The sequence below is a fragment of the Corylus avellana genome, chromosome ca3, assembly GCF_901000735.1.
Source record: "Corylus avellana chromosome ca3, CavTom2PMs-1.0".
NCBI lineage: Eukaryota > Viridiplantae > Streptophyta > Magnoliopsida > Fagales > Betulaceae > Corylus > Corylus avellana.
In genome coordinates this window covers 34,648,319-34,671,750 of record NC_081543.1, presented here as the reverse complement: position 1 = coordinate 34,671,750, position 23,432 = coordinate 34,648,319, and the positions used below count along the sequence as shown (strand labels likewise).

Here is a 23,432-nt window from a genome sequence, read left to right as displayed (position 1 = left end):
AATATGTCTGTATTTTAAGCACGCTCATGCTCGGTACTTCCTTCACTTTCCATAGCCTTCAAATTCTCAGCCAACATGCGATTCCTGTTCTGTGTTTGTCTTTCTACGGCGACCATGTACAGGCCTAAACAAGTAGTAATCACCACCAACAGAGAAGAGTAATGAAATTATTCCAAATAAACTCAGAATATGTTGTTTTGGCAACCAAATAGGATAACTTGAATAAAACTTTGACAAAAAAGGAGTTAGGGATGCATACCGACCGCACTTCCAATTGCACAGAGCCACAGAACCCTCATAGACCACTTATCCCCAATGACTCCCCTGGTTCCCATATGTTGCTGCCAAAGCCCATTAAACTGCTTCAATTATTGGAGCATTCTAAATACTAGACACCATTGTTGGTCTAACAGAGTACCAAAAGCTACCCAGATGCTTTAAGATCAAAAAAACTGTAAGGTAATGGAATCTGAATGATCAAATTTATCACTTCAGAATTTGTTATCTAATCAACAGAGTAGTTTCTTTTTTGGTATAACTGGCCTGAATTCAAATTGCAATTACCAAGAAGAAGTGTCACAAAGATATGCATCAATGAAACGTAATGATGTGCTAATGAACTAGATAACCCTCAAAAGGTTATAATATGAGCCTAGTTCTAAAGGCAGTGAGGATAGTGGCAGATAGTTTCATAATGCGAACTGTTGATTACATTAAGGAAAAGTTAGCAACTTGTAGCTATAACCATCATTGTTAAAGTGTTAATTAAATTATTAAATTTACCTCTTATTATCGGCTTAAACTTTTGGAACAAGTAGTGATTTAACATGGTATCATAACAGAAGTCTTGAGTTCAAACATTGTCTGCATCAATTCATCCCTCATTTCAATTAAATATTTTACACGTTGGACTTTAAGCCCACACATGAGGAGGATTGTTAAAATGTTAATTAAATGATTAAATTTACATCTTCCTATCAACTTAAACTTTTAGGGCAATTAGTGATTTAACAATCATCAACACTGCTTCAACAGTTACGCAAACTAAAAGAAGAAAAACAACACTTTATCATGGGTTAGAATGGGGGCAAAAGTGATCTTTTTGATAAGTAGTCTCTTGTGGAAAAGGAGCACAAAAATAATTCCAAGCTTTGCCACACTCTAGTATAAACATGTCACTCCCGACTTCTAATCTACAATAAAGATGAAACCTCAAGGTGTAAACTAAACTTGTTTCAAATTCACAGCAGAAAAGAGAAAGAAATATTTGACAAAGCTAGAACAGTGGAAAATTTTAAACTTTCAATCCACTGTCCAATAAACCAGAGCACTAAAACCTCAATCATATAAAAATTTATCTTATCTTCTGTTGATGTCTAGAGCGTCAAGTCGAGGCCTTTGTCTTAGTAATTCCCTCTAATCCTGCGGGTTAACACCACACTTTATTTTCTCTATAAATAAAATTTACAGGTTGAATGGTGAGTACACGACTCAGTAAGTAAACAACAATATCAATAATTTCAACATGATAAATAAACAAGTAAATAAATACATCAATAACACAACCCTGTGACCAAATTACTCATTTCTTTCTAGAAATCATTAGTTTTTCAAAATAAAATATGTTCTCTTTCTTCTTTTAAAATCTCAAGGCAATTATGCCATTGTCTATTTCCCGATAGTTGTTGCTACCGCTATCATAATCTTCATATTCCTTGGTAGCTACTGCTACCGCTACCACTAACCATCCCAGTATACCCATAATTTTCACACTTCTCATTAGTTACTGCTACCTCTAACAATCCCAGTATACCGCTATCAAAATTTCACATTCCCCGGTAGCTACTGCTACTACTAGCAATCCTGGTATACCGCTATTATAATTTTCACATTTCGCCAGTAGCTACTGCTACTGCTATCAATCCCAGTAATATTGCTTTCCATCCCAGTAGGCAGTAGCTACTACTACTGTCATCATTCCCGGTTATACTGCTTTCATAATGTTCACATTTCCCCAGTAGCTACTCCTATCGCTATCAATCCAAGTGGCACCGCTTCCAATCCCCTTCAATCAACAATTTACAATCCCTGGTAGTTACTGCTACATTATCATTTTAACAAACCCGGTAACTACCACTATCATCTTTCTTATTGGTTCATAATTTTCTAGGAGGAATACAATTCCTCATTACAAAATATTTACATGCTACTTTCACAGAATACAAATTCCACAATTCACTCACATGTCTTGTACCATTCTCTTGAAACATATTTTTTACATGTGAATTCATAAATTAAATTCATAGCCAAAGGTACATAAAACTAACCAGTTTCCATAACATTATATTTCATCATATGAAAAAAAAAAAAAAACAAAAAAAAAGATGTGAAAAGGGTGCAAAATGCAATTGCTCCACTAAAGGTAAAGAAGCTGACACGCCAAGCTTCACCCTGAAGGCCCTCCATATAAAAACAATCAATATCAAAAGCAAACCCCAATGGTGGTAAATGACGGTTCTAAAATCAACTCAAACTATGACAGACCATGTCTTTAGTTTTTCTTTACACAGAATTTGCAACTAGTGTGTTCTGTTTCTTTGTACTCTGTGGTAAAAATAAAGCATGATTAGCTGTTACTTTTTACCAAAAGAACCGAAGGAATTTTAAGGGGAGGTTTTTGCCATGAATTTGCTACGGTAAAAAACAAAAAAGAGGGGGAAAAAAAATACAAGACTTGTATATACATGACATACATGCCTTTATGAAACATTACATGCCTTCTAAACCACAAACCAGAAAAGAAAACTCTCTCTGGAGCATGCAAGACTGCCAACGTAAATCAAATCAGAATTCATGAAATATTTCCTTCTTTTTATGGCTGAAGTCATAGTTTATGAACTCCTAAAAAAACATCTTTTAAATAATAAACACCAAAGCAAGCTAAAACAAAGTTTCACGACCAAAAAAGTTAAATAAGGCTTAATCTGAATGCCAAACAATTGATGGGTAAAAAGGAAATTTAAACATTCAGTTATTGAAGAAAAAATTAGAAGCTCAATTCAACTAGGCTAAGCAATGACCCGTGTTAAATTTAAAACGAGTTTTCCGTTTTCTCATATAAAGAAATAAAATAAAATAAAGTTCACATTACACATTTTACTCTTTGTTCCCCTCTAAGCTTTCGGCAAGCTCCGAACTTGTTAAATGTCAGCAAATCTATGCTTTCAGGTGAATGCCTATATATTAAATATAGATGGCCAACCAATAACTCATATTAATGTAGAAAGAAAAAAAATATATCAACTATTAGGAGGTCCATAAAAAAAAACCTCACTTCATGACTTAATAAAATGTATCTCATTTTTCTTCAATCTCGTATAAATTTTTTTTTTCCTTACAAACATGAACACTAATGACATTAAACACATATCTAACATTCAAAGGAAGAGATATCATATTGGACCCTATGAACTAGTACAGACTAAGTTCTCCCCCTCCAAAAAGAAGAAGAAGCAAACATAGCACCAAAGATGTTAGTTCAAGCAAAGAAAATATAATGCCAAATTAATACTTAAAAAAAGTTTTGAATACCTTTGTAAACTAATTATCTTGATCTTGTTGAGCTTTATTTTTGTACAATCTCTTCTCCATTATTATAAAAGTCAAAACTTGTGGCTGGCGTTGATATCTATCACAATATATATCATAATACACCTATCATACTACAAGCCAAGGCAGCTAGTATTATATTCGATAATTTATCTTCAATAAAATATTAAAGAAATATATTTCATAAACCAAATTTACAATTACCAAAAATAATGTATCATGATCAAATTTTCAGCAACTTTAAACATAAGGGTAAATTTGAAAAGAGATAAGATAATATGAATATAACATAAATTCATCCAACTCAAGTAAATAAAACAACCCAAATCTAGTAGCTAATACTAAGACTAAACCAGATCAACGATTGCCACACACTTTTACTTTAAAAAGGAGCCCTTTTACACTCAACTCCAATCATCTTCCTTGTGCATAGTAATAAGAAAACGCGCAAGAAAATCACTGAAGAGATTTTGTTTCGTTTGCACAGATGAAAGGTTTCCAACAATTTCTTTCTAAGGGAAAAAAGAACCGCTGAGAAAGAAAAGCGTAAATCTTTTACTTTTAGTTCACAATCTTCTTATTTAAAATAACCCACAATTCAAGTAAAGAAGTAAAGAACCATTCATACTAAGAGGAACGAATGGTTTAACTCTGTTTTACACTGCTGTTTTGAGGCTGCAGAAACATCATGTATCTACCCAAGCAAGAAAATGGAAGCCACACCGCAATTAAGGTATTGTTCCCATCTTATTTTCCTACTCTCCAAACTGACTATGTCTGAAAATTTTACCATCGCTTTCTTTATTCCCTTTTCTGAGGTTTCTTTTTTTGGCGTATTTTCATCATCAAATACAAAGCCGAACAATTTAGTCACAATCAAAATAATTCGTTTGTTTTCGTAGGACAGTAAAGAAAGCAACAATCGATTATTCAACTGCAGATACTCAAGAACCAACAGCATGATATAGCATTAATTCTATAGCAAATTCTTTGGAAACCGAAACGAAGCCAAACCCAACTTCAAAAGACCAATGAAGTTCAAGAAATGAGTTGCATTTTACAAAGATAAACACCAAATTGAGCCACCAAATAACATAGCTAAAGCCCATAGAAAGTTACAGAGAAAATATCAAAGAAACCCAGAAATACGAAACAAAATATAAACTACCCAAATCATTTTCAACCATTCTACACCTTCCTCACTGTTGAAGATAAAGATCGGCACTCATTTGAATTCAGATATTACCAAGGATCTGGGCACTTATTTGAATTCAAATGAGACCGATCTTTATCTTCAACACTCACAGATCAATTAACGAGAGAGAGAGAGAGAGAGAGAGAGAGAGAGAGAGAGTACCTTTAGGAGGGTGACACAAGCTGAAGAGAGAGGATCGATTAGGAAACTGGGTTTTTGAGTCGAAGGTTTAAGAAGTAGCTCTGTAGCCGGATCCTTGATTGATTTGTGAACGGTGAAGTGGTTTTTTTTTTTTTTTAAGCAAAAAGGGTAGTATAAACCAATTGCAACTATTTTATGTGCGCGTGACCATAGTAATATTTATCCGTTGGGAGTCACACATTAGAAGTCTAGACAGTGAAAATCGCAAGCATTAGCCATAACCTAATACAGCCCTACTAAAGCATCAATATAACTTCAAAATGGTTAATATTAACCAAACATATACAGAAATTTAAATTCACGCACCATGTTCTGTAGTGAGGTTGGATTACATGCAGCTTTGTCTCTACAGTTTCCTAAATTTGCTTAGCTTGAAAATGTTGGGTTTTTTTCTTTTTTCTTTTACTTTTACTTTTTCACAATTTGGGCTCGGTTATGGGCAAGGGGAATTATTCACATATATAATTAAAAAAAAATTATATATATAACATTTCTGAACAAGAAGAAGAAGGAAATTCGAATTAGTGTTAGTCTTCAACCAATTAAACTACCAGACTAAAAAAATTATACCTACTGTTATATCCTTATTTAATATTTTTTTTTTCACTATTCCCAACAATGTTGATGTTATTTTAGGTATTTTTCTACTTCTTTTTTTTTTGTCACTTAATATTCTTAAATTAAATCAATTGGTATATTAATTTATCTCCATTTCATACTGTCAAACTATTGTAAACAACTCCTCGTCAAGACTTTTTTCTTCTTTGTTTTGCTTCTTTCTTTTTTCTTTTTTTCTAAAACAAAAAACTAACAAATTACCTAATAACAAAGAACTTAAAATTATTTTCAGAACATCTTAGAGTGCGCTTGGCCCCACTTTCGTGGACCAAATGCGCATTTTTAAATAAAATTGTAAAAAGTATCTTGTTTTGGAGTATGTTAAAAAAAATAATATTCTAAAAACATGAAGAAAAAAAAAAAAATTCAGTTTTCATGGAACAAGCAAGGGAATTGAGTGTATTGACCGTAGTTTTATCAGACAATTAATTGTATTTTAAAAAATTATATTTTTATTAAATGCGCTTTAAAATTACTATTTTTTTTTTTTTTTAACCACATGTTTTGAACATTAAACTGAACACCGGGTGATATTGGAGTCTCTTATCAACATTTGTCAGATGCTAAATCTATTTCATTAGAGTTTTTTTTCTCAACTTCAAACCATAGGCGGGTGTTTTGCCTTCAACGAACCCTGTTTCAGTTTACTGCAGTACTTCTCCTACAACAATTATTTCACTGTATTTGTTGCTTTTATCTTAACCGAGTCCTTTTACCATTTTTCCGCTTAGTGCGGCCCTTGGAAAAGTTCGGCTTGTTTATGGTTCTTTAGGGATCATGAATGAAACTATTGCCTATACTTAGTTATTGTTTTTGTACTGTATTTTTCGTTTGAGCTTCTGTACTCTATTTTTCCTTTTGGTTTTATTGTTGGAGTACCCATCCTTTTATTGTTATTGGATCTCATGTAACTGATTATTTCCATTGATTAAAAAAATAATAATAATAAAAAACCATAGATGGGCCTATTGGGTTTGTGTCTGTCCACCTCATTTATCTTTGCTTTGGTTGTTCTTCTCAAGTTCAGAGGGAAATAAAATGGTAGAGAATCGTAATAAAGAATGGTTGTTTTCTTACCCCTGCCACCCAATTATAATCTATATAAGATTTTAAAAGTCACGTCACATTTTGAATGACTTGACTTTAGGAAGATATATAGCATTCCTCATAAATTAGAGTAATGCTAGGTACCATATTTTTATCTTCCTAAAATCTTTTCTAAAGTTGATGTGGCTTTTAAAATCACCATTGAATCAAAATTCAAGTATGATTCATCTAAAATTTAATGGTAATTTTAAAAACCACATCAACTTTAAGATGATTTTAAAATGATAAAAAGATGGTACCTAAGATTACTCAATAAATTAATATTGGATACCTTGCTCTTTTAACTAGGACTAAAATAGCCCTAATCGTCTAACCACCTAAGCTTTAAAATTTGGAAAACTACTAACTGCCTAGGATGTTAGCGGTTAGTCGATTTTATTAATTGCTTAACTAATTGCGATTAGAAGTTTTAGCCAATAACCACTAATTATAATCGTCTTTCACCCATACTTTTAAATATGCTGATCTATCATTTTGCAACATAAAACATAATAAAATATATAAACCATAAAGCTGGAGCAGTGGATAAAAAAACGCAATTTTAGGATTTTTAGAGTTTTTTTTTTTTTTTCTTAACTAAACGAACCAATTTTTCATATACTAAAAATAAAAATTTAACTCTTAACACAATTCCATACGGATATGATTTAGGCTCCTCTCCAGTTCGCAATTCCATACAGATATGAATTAGACTGCTCTTTAGTTCATTTCAACCAGAAAATATTCAGTTAGTTATATTGAAGAGTATTTTTGTCTCCTAAAAAAGTAAAATGACAACAATACCTCTTAAGTATAACTAACTGAATATTCTCAAAATTCGGATCCGGCTTATATGCTGTTATTAAAATAACAGCATGTATGCTGTAGTTGAATCAATGGTCAAGATTGAATTTTAAAGTTGACTTATTTTTATAAGCATTTAATAAGAGAGAGAAAATGAAAAAGAGATTTTGAAAAATTCAATCTTGACCATTGATTTAACTACAACATACATGCTGTTATTTTAATAACAGCATATAAGCCAAATTCCTCAAATTCATTTAAGCCGAAGAGGATCATGTTGTCTTGACCACTTGGGCATGGGATGCTCTTTTTTTTAAAAAAAAAAAAAATTTACTTTTATAAAAGCATGGGATGCTCTTAACATTACGTAATCTTCCAATTTTTCTTTAATAAATGCTATTTGCTTAGAAAACCGTAAAAGAAGTTTTTAGATTGAGTCTTCATAATCCCACTTCTTTTTGTTAATTTTTAAATTAATTTTTTTTCCCATTCTTTTGTCCTCTCCAGTCTCTACAGAGAAGAAAACACAACGAAAGAGGTTTTGCAAGCAGCACCACCTCCTTTGGTATCGCGTGGACAGCGCCAAAAGTTATTCGCCTTCCGGCTTTTTAATTTGCAACTCGAGTCTTGCTTTTCCGCAGTTAAGAGTCACATAAGTTTGTCCAAGTTTAACGTGACTTTATTTAAAAAAAAGAAAAAAAAAAGAAAAAAAAAATAAAATGTAGAAATCTCTCTCTTCCTAGTACTTGCTCGGATATATATTAAAAAAAATAATAATAAAGTTAAATTTTTATGAGTTAATATTTAATTTATAATGTCTCAAAATTTGTTTTTATATTTAAAATTAAAATCTAGGGTGTAATGTTAATTTTTAAGGATGGTATCACTCAAAAGGAATTCAATCATCATAAATTTAGTGCTAATATCTCAAATTTGATGTTAATACTTTAAATTTAATGCTAATATCTCAAATTTGAATTTCTATTTAATGTCTCTTTTTCAATTTAAAAAATAAGAATTAAAAAAAAAAAAAAAAAAGAAGAAGCTAGTTGTCTCAATTTTTCAGCCAAAAATCTCCACTAAGATTTGTCAGACTTTTGGCAGACGCTTGGATGACCCCAGGCTGCCGAAAATCTCACTTTTTCAACTCATTTGTTTATTTCATTTACTTTTCCTTTTCGCACTTCCCTCATGATCACCAAGCTAGCAAACTCTATAAGTACCCCCCTCCTCTCTCTTTCTCAAACACTCACGGTACTCATCATGTACACACTCACGCTATAAGACCCTTTTCCTTCTCCACGAAGCTTTTTGTGTGCGCAAAATTGCTCTCTCAACGCTCAATATCAAAGTAAGCAATCTTTCGTTCATTTCCTCTGCATTGCATTTTCAACTTCATCGGCCGCTTAATCTTATCAAATGAGGTTGATATCAGTTTGATTGCTTTAGTGTTGATTAAATTTCGTCCAAGACTCATTAACTTCTTCATCACGTTTTGAATGTAAGTGTGTTTGACTGGTATGTTTGGTTGGCGAGAAAATGGAGGAAAGGAGAAAGAAGGCAAGAAAACTCGTTTCTTTGTGTGTTTTTGTCTTTTGTGTGTATGTTTCAACAAAGTCGATAAAAACGCATTCCATCTGTGCTTCTACCGCTTTTCTTTTTGCTCGCCTTTCGATCTTGTGTGGAACTTTGAGTATTAGGTTTAAGCACTCTGTCATTTTACTTATCTACATTGCCTTTTTTCATCACCATTGGTTGCTTAATCTGTTCAGTTTGAGTATTAGCAATGATCAAGCATTGCTAACAACAACGCTGATGGTTGGACTATGTTCTAAGCTATATAAATGCTTAAATTTTTTATCTCATTTCAATTTTAAGCGTCTCTGTAATGGTGTTTGGTTGGCAAGAAAATGGAGGAAAAAAATAGTAATATAAAGAAATGGAATGGAAATTATTGGTCCATTGTTTGCCGCAGATGTGTACTTCCGACAGAATTGTGAAAAAAAAAAAGGAGATAGATCAGGTCATGTCGAAAAACAGTAACTGATGATTGAAGTTTCTTACTCCCTGCGTTTATTGCAATTTTTTTTTTTTTTTTTTTTTTTATTGATTCTGAGTCCCCTTCATTATGTGTATGGTTAATGAGAAAATGTACAGAGAGAGAAGAAAGAAAACCTTGGGAATGTTCAATCTCTTCCTCTGAATTGTCTTATTGATACTTGAGCTTGTCATGCTAAATAAAATGGACATAATTCGTAGTTATTTTAGTAATGCACAATTTCTAACCACGTTTAAGTTTTCAAGAACTTTAGTGCTCTGTTTGGTTGGTGAGAAATTGAAGGAAAAGGATAGAAAATGAAATAAAATTTCTAGTTCATCATATTCTGCTTGTAGGAATCTTGAATGAAATGAAGATAAGGAAAACTCTTCTTATTTTCAAAGCAGTTGCACACAATTTAATATTCTTATTTGCGCACTGATTGCTCTTTTGGCTTGCTGTTGAGAATAATGTAGGGAAAGAATAGAAACATTATCTCAATCTATCCATCGCCAAACAAATGTTAATTTAATCCTTTAAACACGAAATTGGCTCGACTGGTTCTAAAAAGAGTATCAATGATTGGAATTTGTTCTAAGCTAAATGCATTCAACATATTTATATTCATATTTTGAATTTGAAAGTTTTGAAGGCGTTGTTTTGTTGTGGACAGAATCTAGAGAATGGAAGAAGCTAGTGGCAAAGAATATTTTGAACTAAATCATTGGATAAAACTCTTTTGATGTTAAGAGTATCTCTTGACTGATGAGTATGGTGTCTGCAGTCTAGTAAATATCTTGACTTTTCATGGAGATGGGATTTTTGTTGAAATTTCCTGGAATTACAGCTATGCAAGTATAGAACTACTTCAATCAATGTCTTTACTGACATTTTTTTTTAATAATTGTGAAGATTACAGAAATGGAAGCAGTTACTTCATGTACTACCCCTTGTGATGTTGAAAAAAGGGACTTAAAGGAGTTGCTTGAAGCTTTTGGCTCTGCATTTTCTCTTGAGGACATAGCCTCTGCTTATAGCAAGGCAAGGCGCAATGTAGATATGGCTGGTGAAATCCTTTGGGCATCACATGGAAGCACCTCTCACAGTGATACTCACATATCAAAAGATAAATTAGAGTGTGCAAGTTCAACATCTTCAGAACTGTCATATGAATTGGATGGTGCAAGTGCAATGCCTTTAGAGGTGTCATCTGATAATGTTCTTCAGAGCTCTTATGGAGGAAGAAATACCAGAGCATTGAAGTCAAAAGTACGTCCTGTATCAATTGGTACCGTTTCAGGTTTCATTGCAAAAGATTATTCTAGGCACAGGCCAGTAACTAATGACTATCCTGAAGCAACAAAACCACTGAAAATAGATTTTAAAGCATTGCCATTCGCTGACATATGGAGTGAAGAAGTCCCACCAAGTACGGCAGCAAGAAAGGGCACTGTGCATGTTGATGTTGAGGAATTTATGTATAAAATGCTTGGAGATGGCTTCCAACTAGATATGAATGTTATCCGAAAAGTTCTTGGTAAATTTCCTTATCACTTTAGCCATTTATGCTGTTCATTACTCCTGTTAGATAACTAGCATTTCGATATGGAATTTTGGATGTGCGTCTGAAGTAGCGTCAGAGAAGGTTTAAGCTTTTTATTTATTTACTTATTTATTTATTATATTTTTAAAACCAGATTGTCCTGCTTAAAAATTACTCCTTTTTTTTTTCGGGTTAAAAAACCTCTTCTTCTTTTTTGTTTGTTAAAAGATGACTAAAACAAGTAAAAAACACATGACCATTTTCTTCTTTGCTTCGGATTATAATGTAGGCATTGCCATTTTCCTTAATAAGTTGTTAGTAAGATGTTAATCTGGCAATTTTTGTTTTGCAGGCCTTTGTGGTTATGATGTGCAAAAGGTATAGTTCACATTCACTACAATGAATATTTGCTCTCTTACACAATGAAAGAAATGGTATATGAATTCATCAGGAAGTATTGGCCTGTATTGGTGGTCACATGTTCAACCCCACCACCCCCCCCCCGTGCGCGCGCTTGCTTTATGTTTGTTATGACTCTCAACTTTAACTGGATCCTGTGGAAATTTCTTGGTATTATTCGTATGATAGCAGATTATAGACCAACATAAAGTGTACCAAAAATTGGTGCATCACTTAAAATTAACATGAGTTGGAGAACTTTTTTTTTTACAAGTAATTGACCCAAAGGGGAGGAGGAAGGGGAGATGTCTATCAAACTTTAGCGCATGCTTAATTAAATGCAAAAAAGAAAGATATTCACATCCTCATTACTTTATCTCTGATTTATGATGTGGCTAGCAAATATGATATTATGTCATTTTTGGTGTTGGTAAAACAATCAGTTTCCGTGGTTCGCAGGTGGTGTTATGCCACCCCAAATTTGTATGTGTTAAGAGCTGTGTTGAGTTAAAATGTCAATCTATGGTATATCTTGTGAGTAATTTTTTTCTTAATGTTATTACCAATAAAATATTCTCTGCAGGATGCCCCATGAGAAATAACTTTCATTTTTACCCATGTCTAGTCCACACAATAAATTCAATCTTCACCTTTTTCTGCTCCACATACAAATTGCAGATCTTATTTAGAAGACCAACGTTTTGATTTTTTCTAGATGGTAAATTGTTACTATTAGTATCTAGGTTGTTTAATATTTTTCCTTCATCGTTAATCTTGAAGAATTGATTTTGCTGATCATGTAGAGCATGGAGAAACTTCTTGTCCTGTCAGCTTCAACTTTGGAGAAGTGTGATGATGTTGTTGATTTGGTTGGCAAAAGAGTAAGCTTAGTCTTAACTTATGCCTCTAACCGGTTGCAATCTACATATATAATTCGTTTTCAAATAACATATAACATTTGCATGCAATAATGATCCATCTTTTGTTTCTGTTGTGACTGGTGCCTTTTTATATTTGTACTGCATGCAAACTTTTATTTTTTATTTTTTATATAAGTAATCGATAAATATCATTAAAGAGTAAATGCGTCTCTAAGTACACATGAAGTATACAAGAGGAAGTACTTAGCTAGAAGGAGCAAAAATGACAAGAAAATCACTATAATTAAGTGAAAAAAGGAGAAACATAAGCAACTATTCAAAGATACAAAGTTTTGAATAAAATTGACTTCTAAGGTTCTCTCACAATCCTCAAAACTTATGTCGTTCATTTCCTTCCATAAAGACCATAGAAGGCACGTAGACACCATCTTCCACACAATCACACTTTGTTTACTGTGGGTAGTCCACCAACAAGCATACATGTCAACTACACGCCTAGGCATAACCCAAGTCAAACTAAAACAACTGAAAAAGGCAATCCAAATGGCATAAGCCACGTTACAATGAAGAAAAAGATTGTCCATGGACTCCCTATTCCTCTTACACATGCATCATTGGTCCACCACAATGACATGCCGCTTTTTGAGGTTATCTATGGTAAGAATCTTACCCAGAGTTGCTAACCAAGCGAAAAATGCTGCCCTCAAGGGCCTTAGTCTGCCATACTCTTTGAAGCGAAGCGATAGCCTTCACTACAAACCAAAGAACAATAGAAGGATCTAACTTTAAATAACCCTCTTTTGGAGGGGACCCACCGCAACTTAACTTTACTTCCTTGACTCACTCTAGTTGAATACAACATTCTAAAGAATGAGGCAAAGACGTCCACCTCCTATGAGTCGTTCTTGCAAAGCTCGCATTCACTGATTGGAACTACCAAAAAACTCCAAGTGAGCCGCATCATAGGCATCCTTTGAGTAGGCAATACCAAATAAAACTGGAAAGGATTTTTTAAGGGCCACATCCCCACACCCCTGATCATGCTAGAATCTAATCTTGGAGTCATCTCCCACCTCAAATCTGGTGTGGCACGAAAAATTCTCCAACCCCAAATGCACCAGAAGGCTCAATAGAACACCACCCACCCCACGAAGTGCCAATTTTAGCGTCCACCCAGCACTCTCCACCAAGCCTCTCTTTCATGCACATAGTACCAAAACCATTTACTTAAGAGAGTAAGATTGAACGGATGCAACTAACCAGGTGATTTTTGAACTCTTTGCCTAACCTACCCTATAAAAAATCAAGTCAGAGCTTCTCCATACGGTTTGCAACACTTGTAGGGATAGGAAGAGGGACATGAAGTACATAGGTAAATTGGAAAGTGTTCTATTAATAAGGGTAACCTTACAACCCTCTGACAAGTACATCATTTCCAACTAGCCAACAGTTGCTCTATCTTCTAAATAACACTGTCCTAAATATGTTTAGCCTTACAGGAGGTCCCCAACAGTCGGTCGAGATACTTCATAGGAAAAGATGAGACGCCACAACCTAGAATATAAGCCAACTCTTCCACATAATCAAAATTTCCCACAATAGCCAGTTTTGACTTAGCCAAGTCAATCTTCAAGCCTGAAGTAACTTCAAAGCATAAAAATAAGCACATCAGATGACGAAGATGATCTAGATTAGCACCACAAAAGATCAAAGTATTATCAACAAACAAAAGATGAGAGAAGTGAAACCTACCAACATTACCCTCAGAGAAGCCAAACAACAAACCCCCACTCACAGTAGTAGAAATCATTTTACCCAATGCCTCTATCACAAGGACAAACAACAAAGGGGACAAAGGGTCCCATTGTCTCAAGCAATGGGAACTACTGAAAGAGTGTCGTTCACCAAAATTGTGAGACGCACCAGAGAAATGCAGTTAGGGCTGGCAAAACGGGTAATCGGGTAGACCCGATTAGGACCCGTTAAGACCCGCGACCCGATTACCCGAAACACGAACACGACCCGTTTAGCTAAACGGGTTAGCGGGTCTGACACGATTATAACACGAAAAATATCCGGGTAACCCGACACGACCCGCTTAACCCGTTTAGCATAACCGGGTCATATCGGGTAGACACGACACGACCCGACACGACCCAACCCGACCCGTTAAAAAAAAAAACCTTAATCAAAATTGGAAAAAATAATTTAATAAAGGGATCTCTTAGGCCAAAGAACTAGTCAAATTTATCCTAACCATCCAAGAAGAATAAAAAAATTTAAAAGAGAATGTTTTAATATATAAATAATGATTTAAAAGATAATGTTTTAATATATAGACCTACATAGAAAAAGAAACGGAAAAACAAGGAATAGGCCAGTGAAGTGAAAACTGTGAAGTCGTGAAGTGAAGAGTGAAATGAAGCCGTGAGTGAGTCAGTAAGTGTTAGGGTTAACTTAGTTAGAACTTAGACATAGGTTTTTTTATAAAAAAAAAAATAATAATAATAATAATAATAAAAATTAAATGGGTCTGGCGGGTCACCCGCTAGACCAGCCAGACCCGATTGACCCGCTAGACCAGCCAGACCCGATTGACCCGCCAGACCCGGTTGACCCGACTGACCCGCCAGACCCATTTATTAAACGTGTTTGGCGGGTCAACCCGCGGACCTGACGGGTCGACCCGCCAGACACGAATTTAATCGTGTCTTAATCGGGTAGACCCGATTAAGACCCGAACCCGATAAGCCCAAACCCAATACCTGTTAACTTCGTGTCGTGTTCGTGTCGGGTTCACGGGTCGTGTCAAAATTGCCGGCCCTAAATGCAGTGAGCTATATAAGAGCACTATTTCCCAAAGCCACTCCTCCTCAGCATATACAACAAAAATTCACAATTGACGTGATTATAGGCTTTTTTTAGATCCATTTTACAAATAACACCCGGCTCATCAGACCTTGATCTACTATTAAGGCATTCATTGGCGATAAGAATGAGATCTAGAATTTGCCTACCTCTTATGAATGCATTTGTTACTTAGAGAAAATCTTCTCCAACACTATCTTAAGCCTTTTTACTAAAATCTTAGCACTAATTTTGTAAATGCTCCCCGCATGACTAATCGAGTGAAAATCCTTGAGGTCACCAGCCCCTAGAATCTTCGGAATGAGGACAATAAACGTAGTATTAAGGCTCCTCTCAAACTTGCCTCTAGCATGAAAGGCACACAAAAAACCTTCATGATATCTTCTTTTAAAACATCCCAACAAGCTTGGAAGAATGCCATAGAGATATAGTCAGGGCGTGGCGCCTTGTCACCATTCATATCTTTCACTACCCCCGTCACTTCCTCTTCCTCAAAAACTCTTTCCAACCAACTAACCTCGGCCTCATAAATGGAATCAAAGGAAAGGCCATCCACCATCAGCCTCCAACTAAATTTTTTGGTTTATAACTTCTGATAAAACCGGACAATGTGCTCATTGATCTCAGCCTGGTTGGTAGAAATAGTACCATCAATCAACAAGAAATCAATGGAAACTTTCTATTGTGAAATTTGAATCCTAAGATTATTTATTCTGTGACCTGTATGATCGCTATCAGCTAGTCTATGCATATTTTTATGATGGACCAATATTCTTGACTTTGGTTTATCTAATATTGTGAGCTTCATTTCTTATGTGATGTGATGGTCCTTGGGGGAGAAGAGTGAGAAAAGAGGACCAATTTAGTTAAGTTGAGTGGTTAAATGCCCCCAGCTCATTAATCTTTTTGAAAGTCATTCTTGGTAAGTGATATTGGATTTTTAAAAGTTGAGGTCAGATTTTTCTGTTTTGAGCATGATAGTGTTTAGTCGTATGATAATTAACTAATGAGGTTGTGACTTTTACTGATTGCTTATACTGAAATTCATTGATAGGACAACTAATTTGCATCTCTGCTCGTGTTTCTTTCCTTTTCTCTTTGTGATGCAATGCAATGCACCTTTTTTTTTTGTTAAGCATAGATTTATATGGTTACCTTCTTTGTACAATGATAAGATCTTTTTAAAGGTAACTTAAACCTGGACAGAAAAGACAAAATTACCATCAATGACCTCTTAATTTTCTTGTTCTCTCTTCTCATCCAAGTTCTTTTAACAGTCTTCAGAGAAGCACCAAGACCTAGATTCTGCTGGCAGGTGCGTTCTTGTCATTTCTATGATATACTAGCTTACCAGAGATAACTAAGGAGAGGATCTGATTTGGAAAGGTCACCTTATATTAGGTCATCCTTTTCATTTTGCATGGCACAAAAACTCATTACTGTTATTGCTTACACCCATGCAGTGATGGAGCTAGATTCATGACAAAACATTTACCAGAATCGCCTAAAAGAGACAGAGACAGATTTGCTCTTCAGAAAGAAGTTTTAGAAGCCTTGTTCAATGTTCCTGACAGATCTGAGGAATCACCCAAAAGAAGGCCCCAAGTAAGGGAAGTTAGGAGATCAAAATGGAGACAATTTGGTAAATTGGAGGTTGAACCTTTGACAGACACAACCATAGAGCATAAGATTGTTACGGCAAAATCACTAGAAGTTGCAAGAGATGGTATGAAATTTTATCTTTATTTTTCTTTATGAGGGTAATTTATCTCCAAGATTATTTTTAAAACCATGAACACAATATTGGAAAGCAATTAGTCCATGACACAAGGAAGTACTAGTCTTGCTGCACGATATCCCAAAAGAATTAGTTACTATTGGAGCTCTCTAGAATCACTTATATTATCTAGTTCCATGTTGTATACAATTAATGTGAGACTTAATATATCCATGTGTTAAATCACTGATAGTCCCAAAAGTTTAAACTAATAGGAAATGGTGAATTAATCGTTTAACTAAATTCTACACATAATATTTAACTAAAATAGGGGTATACCATGGACAAAGAGTTTGAACTCAAAACCTTTGCTTTTGATACTATGTTAAATTATTAATTGTATCTTAACAAAAAAAAATCACTAATTGTATCAAAAAAACTTAAGTTAATAGGAAATAGTGAATATAATTATTTAATTCATATTTTAACACTATGCAATGCTTTCACAAAAAACATAAAAGTTCATAATATTAAAAGATCTTTTTTTTTGCTTCTAGCTAAGTGTCTCTCGTGTTTACTTCTTGTATACTTGATTTATGTTTGTGATATGTATTGTTTCTTCCTCTGCAACTTCTTGCTCAAATAGCTTTTTTAATGTTAATGCTTATGACACATTCTTTTGCATATAGAAGATGAAGATGATGTGAATAGCTTTGAGGTCCTACGCAAAGCTGTGAAGGAATATTGGATCACAATGAAACAGTACTACGAAGCTGTAAGATCCTCTTCTTTTTTCTTTTTTTCTTTTTTCCTATTTCAATTCTTCTTTTGCTCTTGGATAATGTCTTGCTTCGAATATTTCTGTAGAATATCACAGGATGATATGGCAAGGGGATTATTTTTAGTGGTCATGTTTCTTTAAGAATGAAAGGGTGATATTAGAAATACAATTACTTTCTGCACAATTTTTCTACTTGTATAGCATGACCATGAACCTCTACTTGCTGATGGTTTTGTTTGATATGCACTTTTTTGGGTCTGCAAATTACCTGCTACGTTGATCGCTACAGTCACCTTTGGGCTTTGGTCATTACTAGTAACAGCTTCAGTTGCTTTGCAGGCTGTTGATGCATATGTTAAGGGTGATCATGCACGGGCAAACAAACTAAGGGAGCAGGTATAATATCTTTATTTCATATCAGTGATATTGATGCTTAGAGATACAAATAATTGCAAATGTTCTCACCTATTTTTCAGTAATTCTCATTTGGCTTTGAAACTTTCTTTTTAGGGGAAAATACACTTAGCACCCCCAAATTATCACCTTTTTTGCACTTAGAACACCAAATTTTAAAATGTGATGTTGGACCCCCTCTAACTACCACCCCATTACAAATTACACCATCCATTAGCATTTGGTGTTAATGTGGCCAGAAATTGTCGTTCATGCACCACATGTGAATATTTTACTTGAAATTCTCAAAATGCCCCTAAAAATTCTTATTAAAAAAACACTTGAGGGGTGGTTCGGCTAAGGAGTGGTTTGGTTCGGCCACTGCTTCAGGTTTTTTTTTTTTCTTTTTTATAATTTTGATGATGATTTTGGGAAGTACAAGTAAAAAATATTTACGTGTAGCGCACGTGTGGCATTTTTGACAATTTTAATGCCAAATGCTAACAGAGGGTGTAACTTGTAACATGAAAATTTAGAAGGTCAAGTGTCACATTTTAAAGTTTGAAGTACCAAAGAGGTGGTACTTACAAGTTCCAAAGAGGTGATAATTTGGGGGTATTAAGTGTATTTTCCCCTTCTTTTTAATTCCTCTAAATTTGATTTCCACCTCTTAATTTCTTAGAGTTGGTTGTAACTATACATTGTATAGAACTTTGGCTCCCTTAAGGTAGGAATGTTAAAGATCTATTGTGGTTATTACTGCCCCTTCCCTTTTTTTTTTTTTATTGATATGTCCACACAAGGAGAGGGACAGAGGGGAGGAGGATTCGAACTAGTGTCCTCCGCTTCATGAGGCGTGGTCTCCAGCCAATTGAACCACCCCTTGGGGACATTGTTACTGCCAATTGCTTTAGCATTCTTGTCAAGTCCTCTTTGGGGCTTTGGCATTATACTTTTGCTAAGAATATTGAGTTTAAAAATTTGAAGAAACCTTAGGCTGCAGCTTTTATTTTATTAGTTACTTTTTTTTAGGCATACTTCTAGCTTACACTCAGCCCAGAAATTAAGGGTTTATAGAAATGATAAACCTGGAAAACTGAGAAGGGGATAGTGATCAAGAAGTTACTGAAAATCATTATTTTCTAAGAATGAGATTAGGGGACAAGCAAAACCTTTTCATCAATGATTCAATGAAATATCTTAGATCCATGTTGAATTGGTGATGGATGGGAATTCAATTAGGTTCAGTCTTGAAAACAATTTGTTGTATTGGTATTTATCAGATCCAAAATCAATAAACCTTTTCTATATTGTTCATATCCACAATATAAAAACTTAGGACCTACTTCAACCCACCCTTTTACCACCTGTACCAATCAATGGCAGAGCGAATTTTTACTTGGGGGCCAAACATTGTTGCAAGGAGGAGAGGCAGGAGATTTGGAAGACAGCTTGAAAGTTGAGGAGAGGAGAGAAAGTAGAAGGGACAAGAGAATTGAGGGAAGGATGAAGGAAAGTCACATGTCCTTGGTTTTGTAAAAAGAAACATTTTGCTTTATAAAAACTTTTTAGGGATTATTATTATTATTATTATTTCATATTTTTGAGGAAAGGATTTTTAGATTTTACCAAAAAAAAAAAAAAGTAAATATATTTTTTCTCATATTTTTAAGGAAGGTCAAAGTTTTATCTTCTTTTTCAATTTTTTTAAGAGATTAAAGGGTTTTTTATATTTTTAGAGAGGCGTGAGGGATTTTCTTAAAATTTGGGAGAGTCAAATACGGTATTTTGATATTTGTAGAGCAGGGTAGGGGGTTTTTAAATTTTTTGGGAGGGCCATGGAAGGTAAAGTGGTTTTTCTTTTTTAATTGAAGAGATTAAAGGAGTTTTTGAAATTTTTAGAAAAGGCCAAGGAAAATTTTTTAATTTTTGGGTGAGTCAAATGGTGTATTTTCATATTTTTTAGAGTAGCAGGTAGTTTTTTATAATTTTTGGGGAGGGCCATATTTATACTTCTACAGAAAGGCAAGGGGGTTTTCAAATTTTTAGGGGGATGTCCCCAATACTGAACCCTTCCCCGGTTGTGTACCAAGGCTTAAGGTGCTGTAGGCTGTAATAAGTAGTCATCAGTACAAGGTACATATGTTAATATAAGATGCTAGATTCAAACTCTGACAATATTTAATAACTGTTGTAAGATTTTTTTTTTTTTTTCTTTTTTCCAGATCATAACTTATGGCATTATGGTTATATACACGAACTTGCTTTCTCCATCCTGAAGCTTGTAAGCGGGTGGTGGTTTTTATTTTATTTTACATGTCTGCACAAGGAGAGAGAAAGAAGGAGGGAGATTCGAACTAGTCAAGGAAGGAGATTTATATGTCCATATAAAAAAAAAAAATTTTGCCCATTTCCCTTATCCACTAAAATTTTTGACCCTTAGCCCCTACCCATACCAATCTCTGCCTCCGTACCAGCCCTTGGGAACAAGTGTGGTGGTTTTGTGGGTATTGTGATTGGAGGCAATTTTATTCCTGGATGTGACATCTTTCTTAGACGGATGGAAGTTAGGGATATACATGAGAAATGATCTAGTATGTTGACAGATGCCTAAGAAGACAAGTCTGAATAATATTCATCATTGGCAACATTATTACAAATTGATGTGCCCTCTGTGAAATTTATTCTTAAGAAATTTTTTCCCTTATGTTTTATTAATTGTTTGAAAATTCTAGGGACACTTTTTTAACAGAAAGGCCCGGGAAGCAGACGAGAAATCTGCTCAAATGCTTCTTGAAGTCAGGTTGGTGCAGGGTGTAATTCTTTTCTTCTTTAAGTTGCACGTTCTATTTATTGCCTTGTAAATCTCATAAAAAGTTTCAATTTGACAGCCAAGGTGATGAAATGTCTCTTGACTTGCGTGGCCATGAACGCAAGGAAGCTCTACATCTACTTAGGATTCATTTAACTTCTTTTTCTGGCATCTTAGGTAGGTTAATGTTTTCCTCCATGTGTTATCTAATTTTCAGACTTGCCCCTTAGTCCTTTGGTTCAAGGCATTTGTTAAGTTGCCAAGAATAAAGACAAAAAGGGGATGACATACTTTGTATTTTACTTCTTATCAGCTTTTAAGTACCTTAGGGTCATAGTGGGGACCAGCGATGAAGATACCACCAAAGGGGCCCGCAAACGACTGGTATGACTAAATTATCAAGCAAATATAAGTAATTTAAGTCTTTCTTATTTGCTTTTGGGGCAATGTTTTTTATATTTACATGACATCAGTAAAAGTTCAGTTAAAAGCATATACCATCTCCTGGAAACCCTGAAACAGCATTTCTTATATTTTAGTATTGCTAGGCATAATGGGACATGCCAACATGCATGTCTAATATACAGTTTTTATCAATGAGCTTGTGTTGCATTTCATTTGCACTATTTAATAGAATGGTTCTGTTTTTTTGGCTCGCAAAGAATGGAATTAGGAATGTGAAGGAAATGGGGAACTTACTTCTGGAATATTCTAATCCCTAATCTAATTCACAGTAATAGAGTGGAGCTTTAGTTCATATATAAATAATTAATATTCAAGATCACATGTACATGTCTTTCTCCCATGACATAATTCAACTAATATTTTTGAGTAATTCTATTTGGCAGACCCCTATATAACTGATGACACGTCACCTAGTTGTATGGCAGGTATATAGAAGTCTACTAAATAGCTTTATTCCATATATTTTATTCAATTGGATTCTAGAATTATTCCTCAAAATTTACAAGAGTGGAGATACTAGAAAGACACAGCAAATTTTAATTAATTGCTATTTAAGCCCAACAAATATAGAAGTGTGTAGGACCCTCTGGCTCGGACACTTATTTCATTGTTGGACTATATCCATGCGATTCTCGTTTGAATTGCAGATGATATGCTTCCTCTTTTACTCATTGCTGTAATCATGTTTTAATATTTATTTGTTTTGACTGAAAAAATATATCAAAAGGACTATATCCCTGCAATTTTTTTTTTCTTGGCTCGAGGTTTTTTTTTTGTTTTTTGAAGGCTTCTTGGCTCGAGATACTTTTACATTACATTCCTATATTTATATATGAAATGAATATATTGAATTATAGCAAGGAATCTAGAAATTTACATCTACCATATCAGTCATATTGTCTGATCACATAACATCAACTTCTTGTAACTCAACAGCAACCGATCACAGATTGGGAGTTATTTTTGTGCTTCTTGAATTGTTTTATTACCACTACCTTTATTACCTTGCTTAGTAACGAAAAAAAAAAAAAAACTGCCATTTATTTATTTTTATTTTTTTCCGCAGATTCTGAAGCAGCTGGAGAAGGAATCCATCAAATGGACTGAGGTAGATGATGGTGGGGCAATTATGATCCGAGTGGATGTTATCAACCCAAAACGTTTGAGTTTCTCAAAAAAGTGAGTAGCAGACAACCAGGAGATGCCTTAAAAGAGAGGTCCAACCATTATATAGCTTGTGGAGATCTGGATATCATAGTTTGCAGGTGAACTTTTGTGAATTAAAAGAATGGTTAAGATAGATGCTTTACACAAAATGGTAAGGGTGGATGCTGAACTTCGTGTGCGTTGTGTTAAAACTGAAGTCAGACAAGTTTTTGAGCTACTAAATCTTGTGGGAAATTTATATGACGCTCTACAACCATATTTCTCATAAGTAAAATATAGTTCCTGGTCTGCTTGGGTAAAGAATGGCAAATGTGGAATTTTGTTCCAGTTCCTTTTCTTTTCTTTTCGAGCTGAACAGTGAGAGTTATAGTTAATACTGGCCAATTGTATCACTCAAATTATAATGTTTGAGGTCACTGATGGTATAGTTGGAATTTTTGGTATATGCAGTATGATACTAATGGCGTGCTTTAGGGTTTGTTTAGGTTTACGATTTCAAAACGTACTATTTTTAAAAACGCAATTAAGTGTTTGATAAAATTGCAGTTTGAGTTAGTTTAGCCTTTAATAGCATACATTTTTAAAAACGCTCTATTGTATTTGAAAACACAATTTTTTTTTTTTTCGTTTTTAAATCGTAATTTTTTTTTTTTTTTTAAAAAAAAAAAAACACTTGCAAACGATACATTATTTACGGTTTGGTTTAAAATTGCAATGCCAAACGCATTATTAAAGTGCATGAATGAGCATCTCCAGCAATGTTAGGTAAGATGCCTAATTAAAAGCGAAAATTCTCTATTTTAATTTTTTTTTTTTTTTTTCATACTTTTTATTCTCTAACTCTACTTTCTTCTT

The 23,432-nt window shown here is 34.2% G+C and overlaps 1 protein-coding gene and 1 long non-coding RNA gene across 4 annotated transcripts; one reads left to right on the top strand and one right to left on the bottom strand.

Moving 5' to 3' along the window:
* Positions 1–32: 32 nt before the first annotated feature.
* LOC132175332 (uncharacterized) lies at positions 33–4,979 on the bottom strand. Its single transcript, XR_009439418.1, has 3 exons — positions 4,967–4,979; positions 264–341; positions 33–124 (listed from the first exon to the last, which is right to left on the bottom strand). It is a non-coding gene; the product is annotated as an uncharacterized LOC132175332 (long non-coding RNA).
* A 3,740-nt stretch (positions 4,980–8,719) lies between these two features.
* On the top strand, positions 8,720–23,036 carry LOC132175641 (putative nuclear RNA export factor SDE5). 3 transcript variants are annotated; one of them, XM_059587648.1, is made up of 12 exons: positions 8,720–8,864; positions 10,464–11,088; positions 11,447–11,472; positions 12,297–12,374; positions 16,520–16,557; positions 16,706–16,968; positions 17,652–17,734; positions 18,080–18,136; positions 20,869–20,936; positions 21,025–21,122; positions 21,259–21,329; positions 22,477–23,036. In XM_059587648.1, the coding sequence occupies exons 2-12, from the start codon at positions 10,473–10,475 to the stop codon at positions 22,591–22,593; spliced, it is 1,515 nt and encodes a 504-aa protein (XP_059443631.1). In that variant the 5' UTR covers positions 8,720–8,864; positions 10,464–10,472; the 3' UTR covers positions 22,594–23,036. The 3 variants fall into 3 exon arrangements, with proteins under 3 accessions (XP_059443631.1, XP_059443629.1, XP_059443630.1); XM_059587646.1 differs by having other exon boundaries at positions 17,649–17,734; XM_059587647.1 differs by lacking the exon at positions 8,720–8,864 and adding an exon at positions 10,251–10,339 and having other exon boundaries at positions 17,649–17,734.
* Positions 23,037–23,432: the final 396 nt, after the last annotated feature.

Bases quoted from the DNA above. Each gene is read 5' to 3' on its own strand.
- LOC132175641 (XM_059587646.1), top strand. From the start codon at position 10,473: ATGGAAGCAGTTACTTCATGTACTACCCCTTGTGATGTTGAAAAAAGG. The intron at 17,735-18,079 runs GTAAGATCCTCT...GTTGCTTTGCAG, and splicing joins TGAAACAGTACTACGAAGCT to GCTGTTGATGCATATGTTAA. The intron at 21,123-21,258 runs GTAGGTTAATGT...ACTTCTTATCAG, and splicing joins TTCTTTTTCTGGCATCTTAG to CTTTTAAGTACCTTAGGGTC.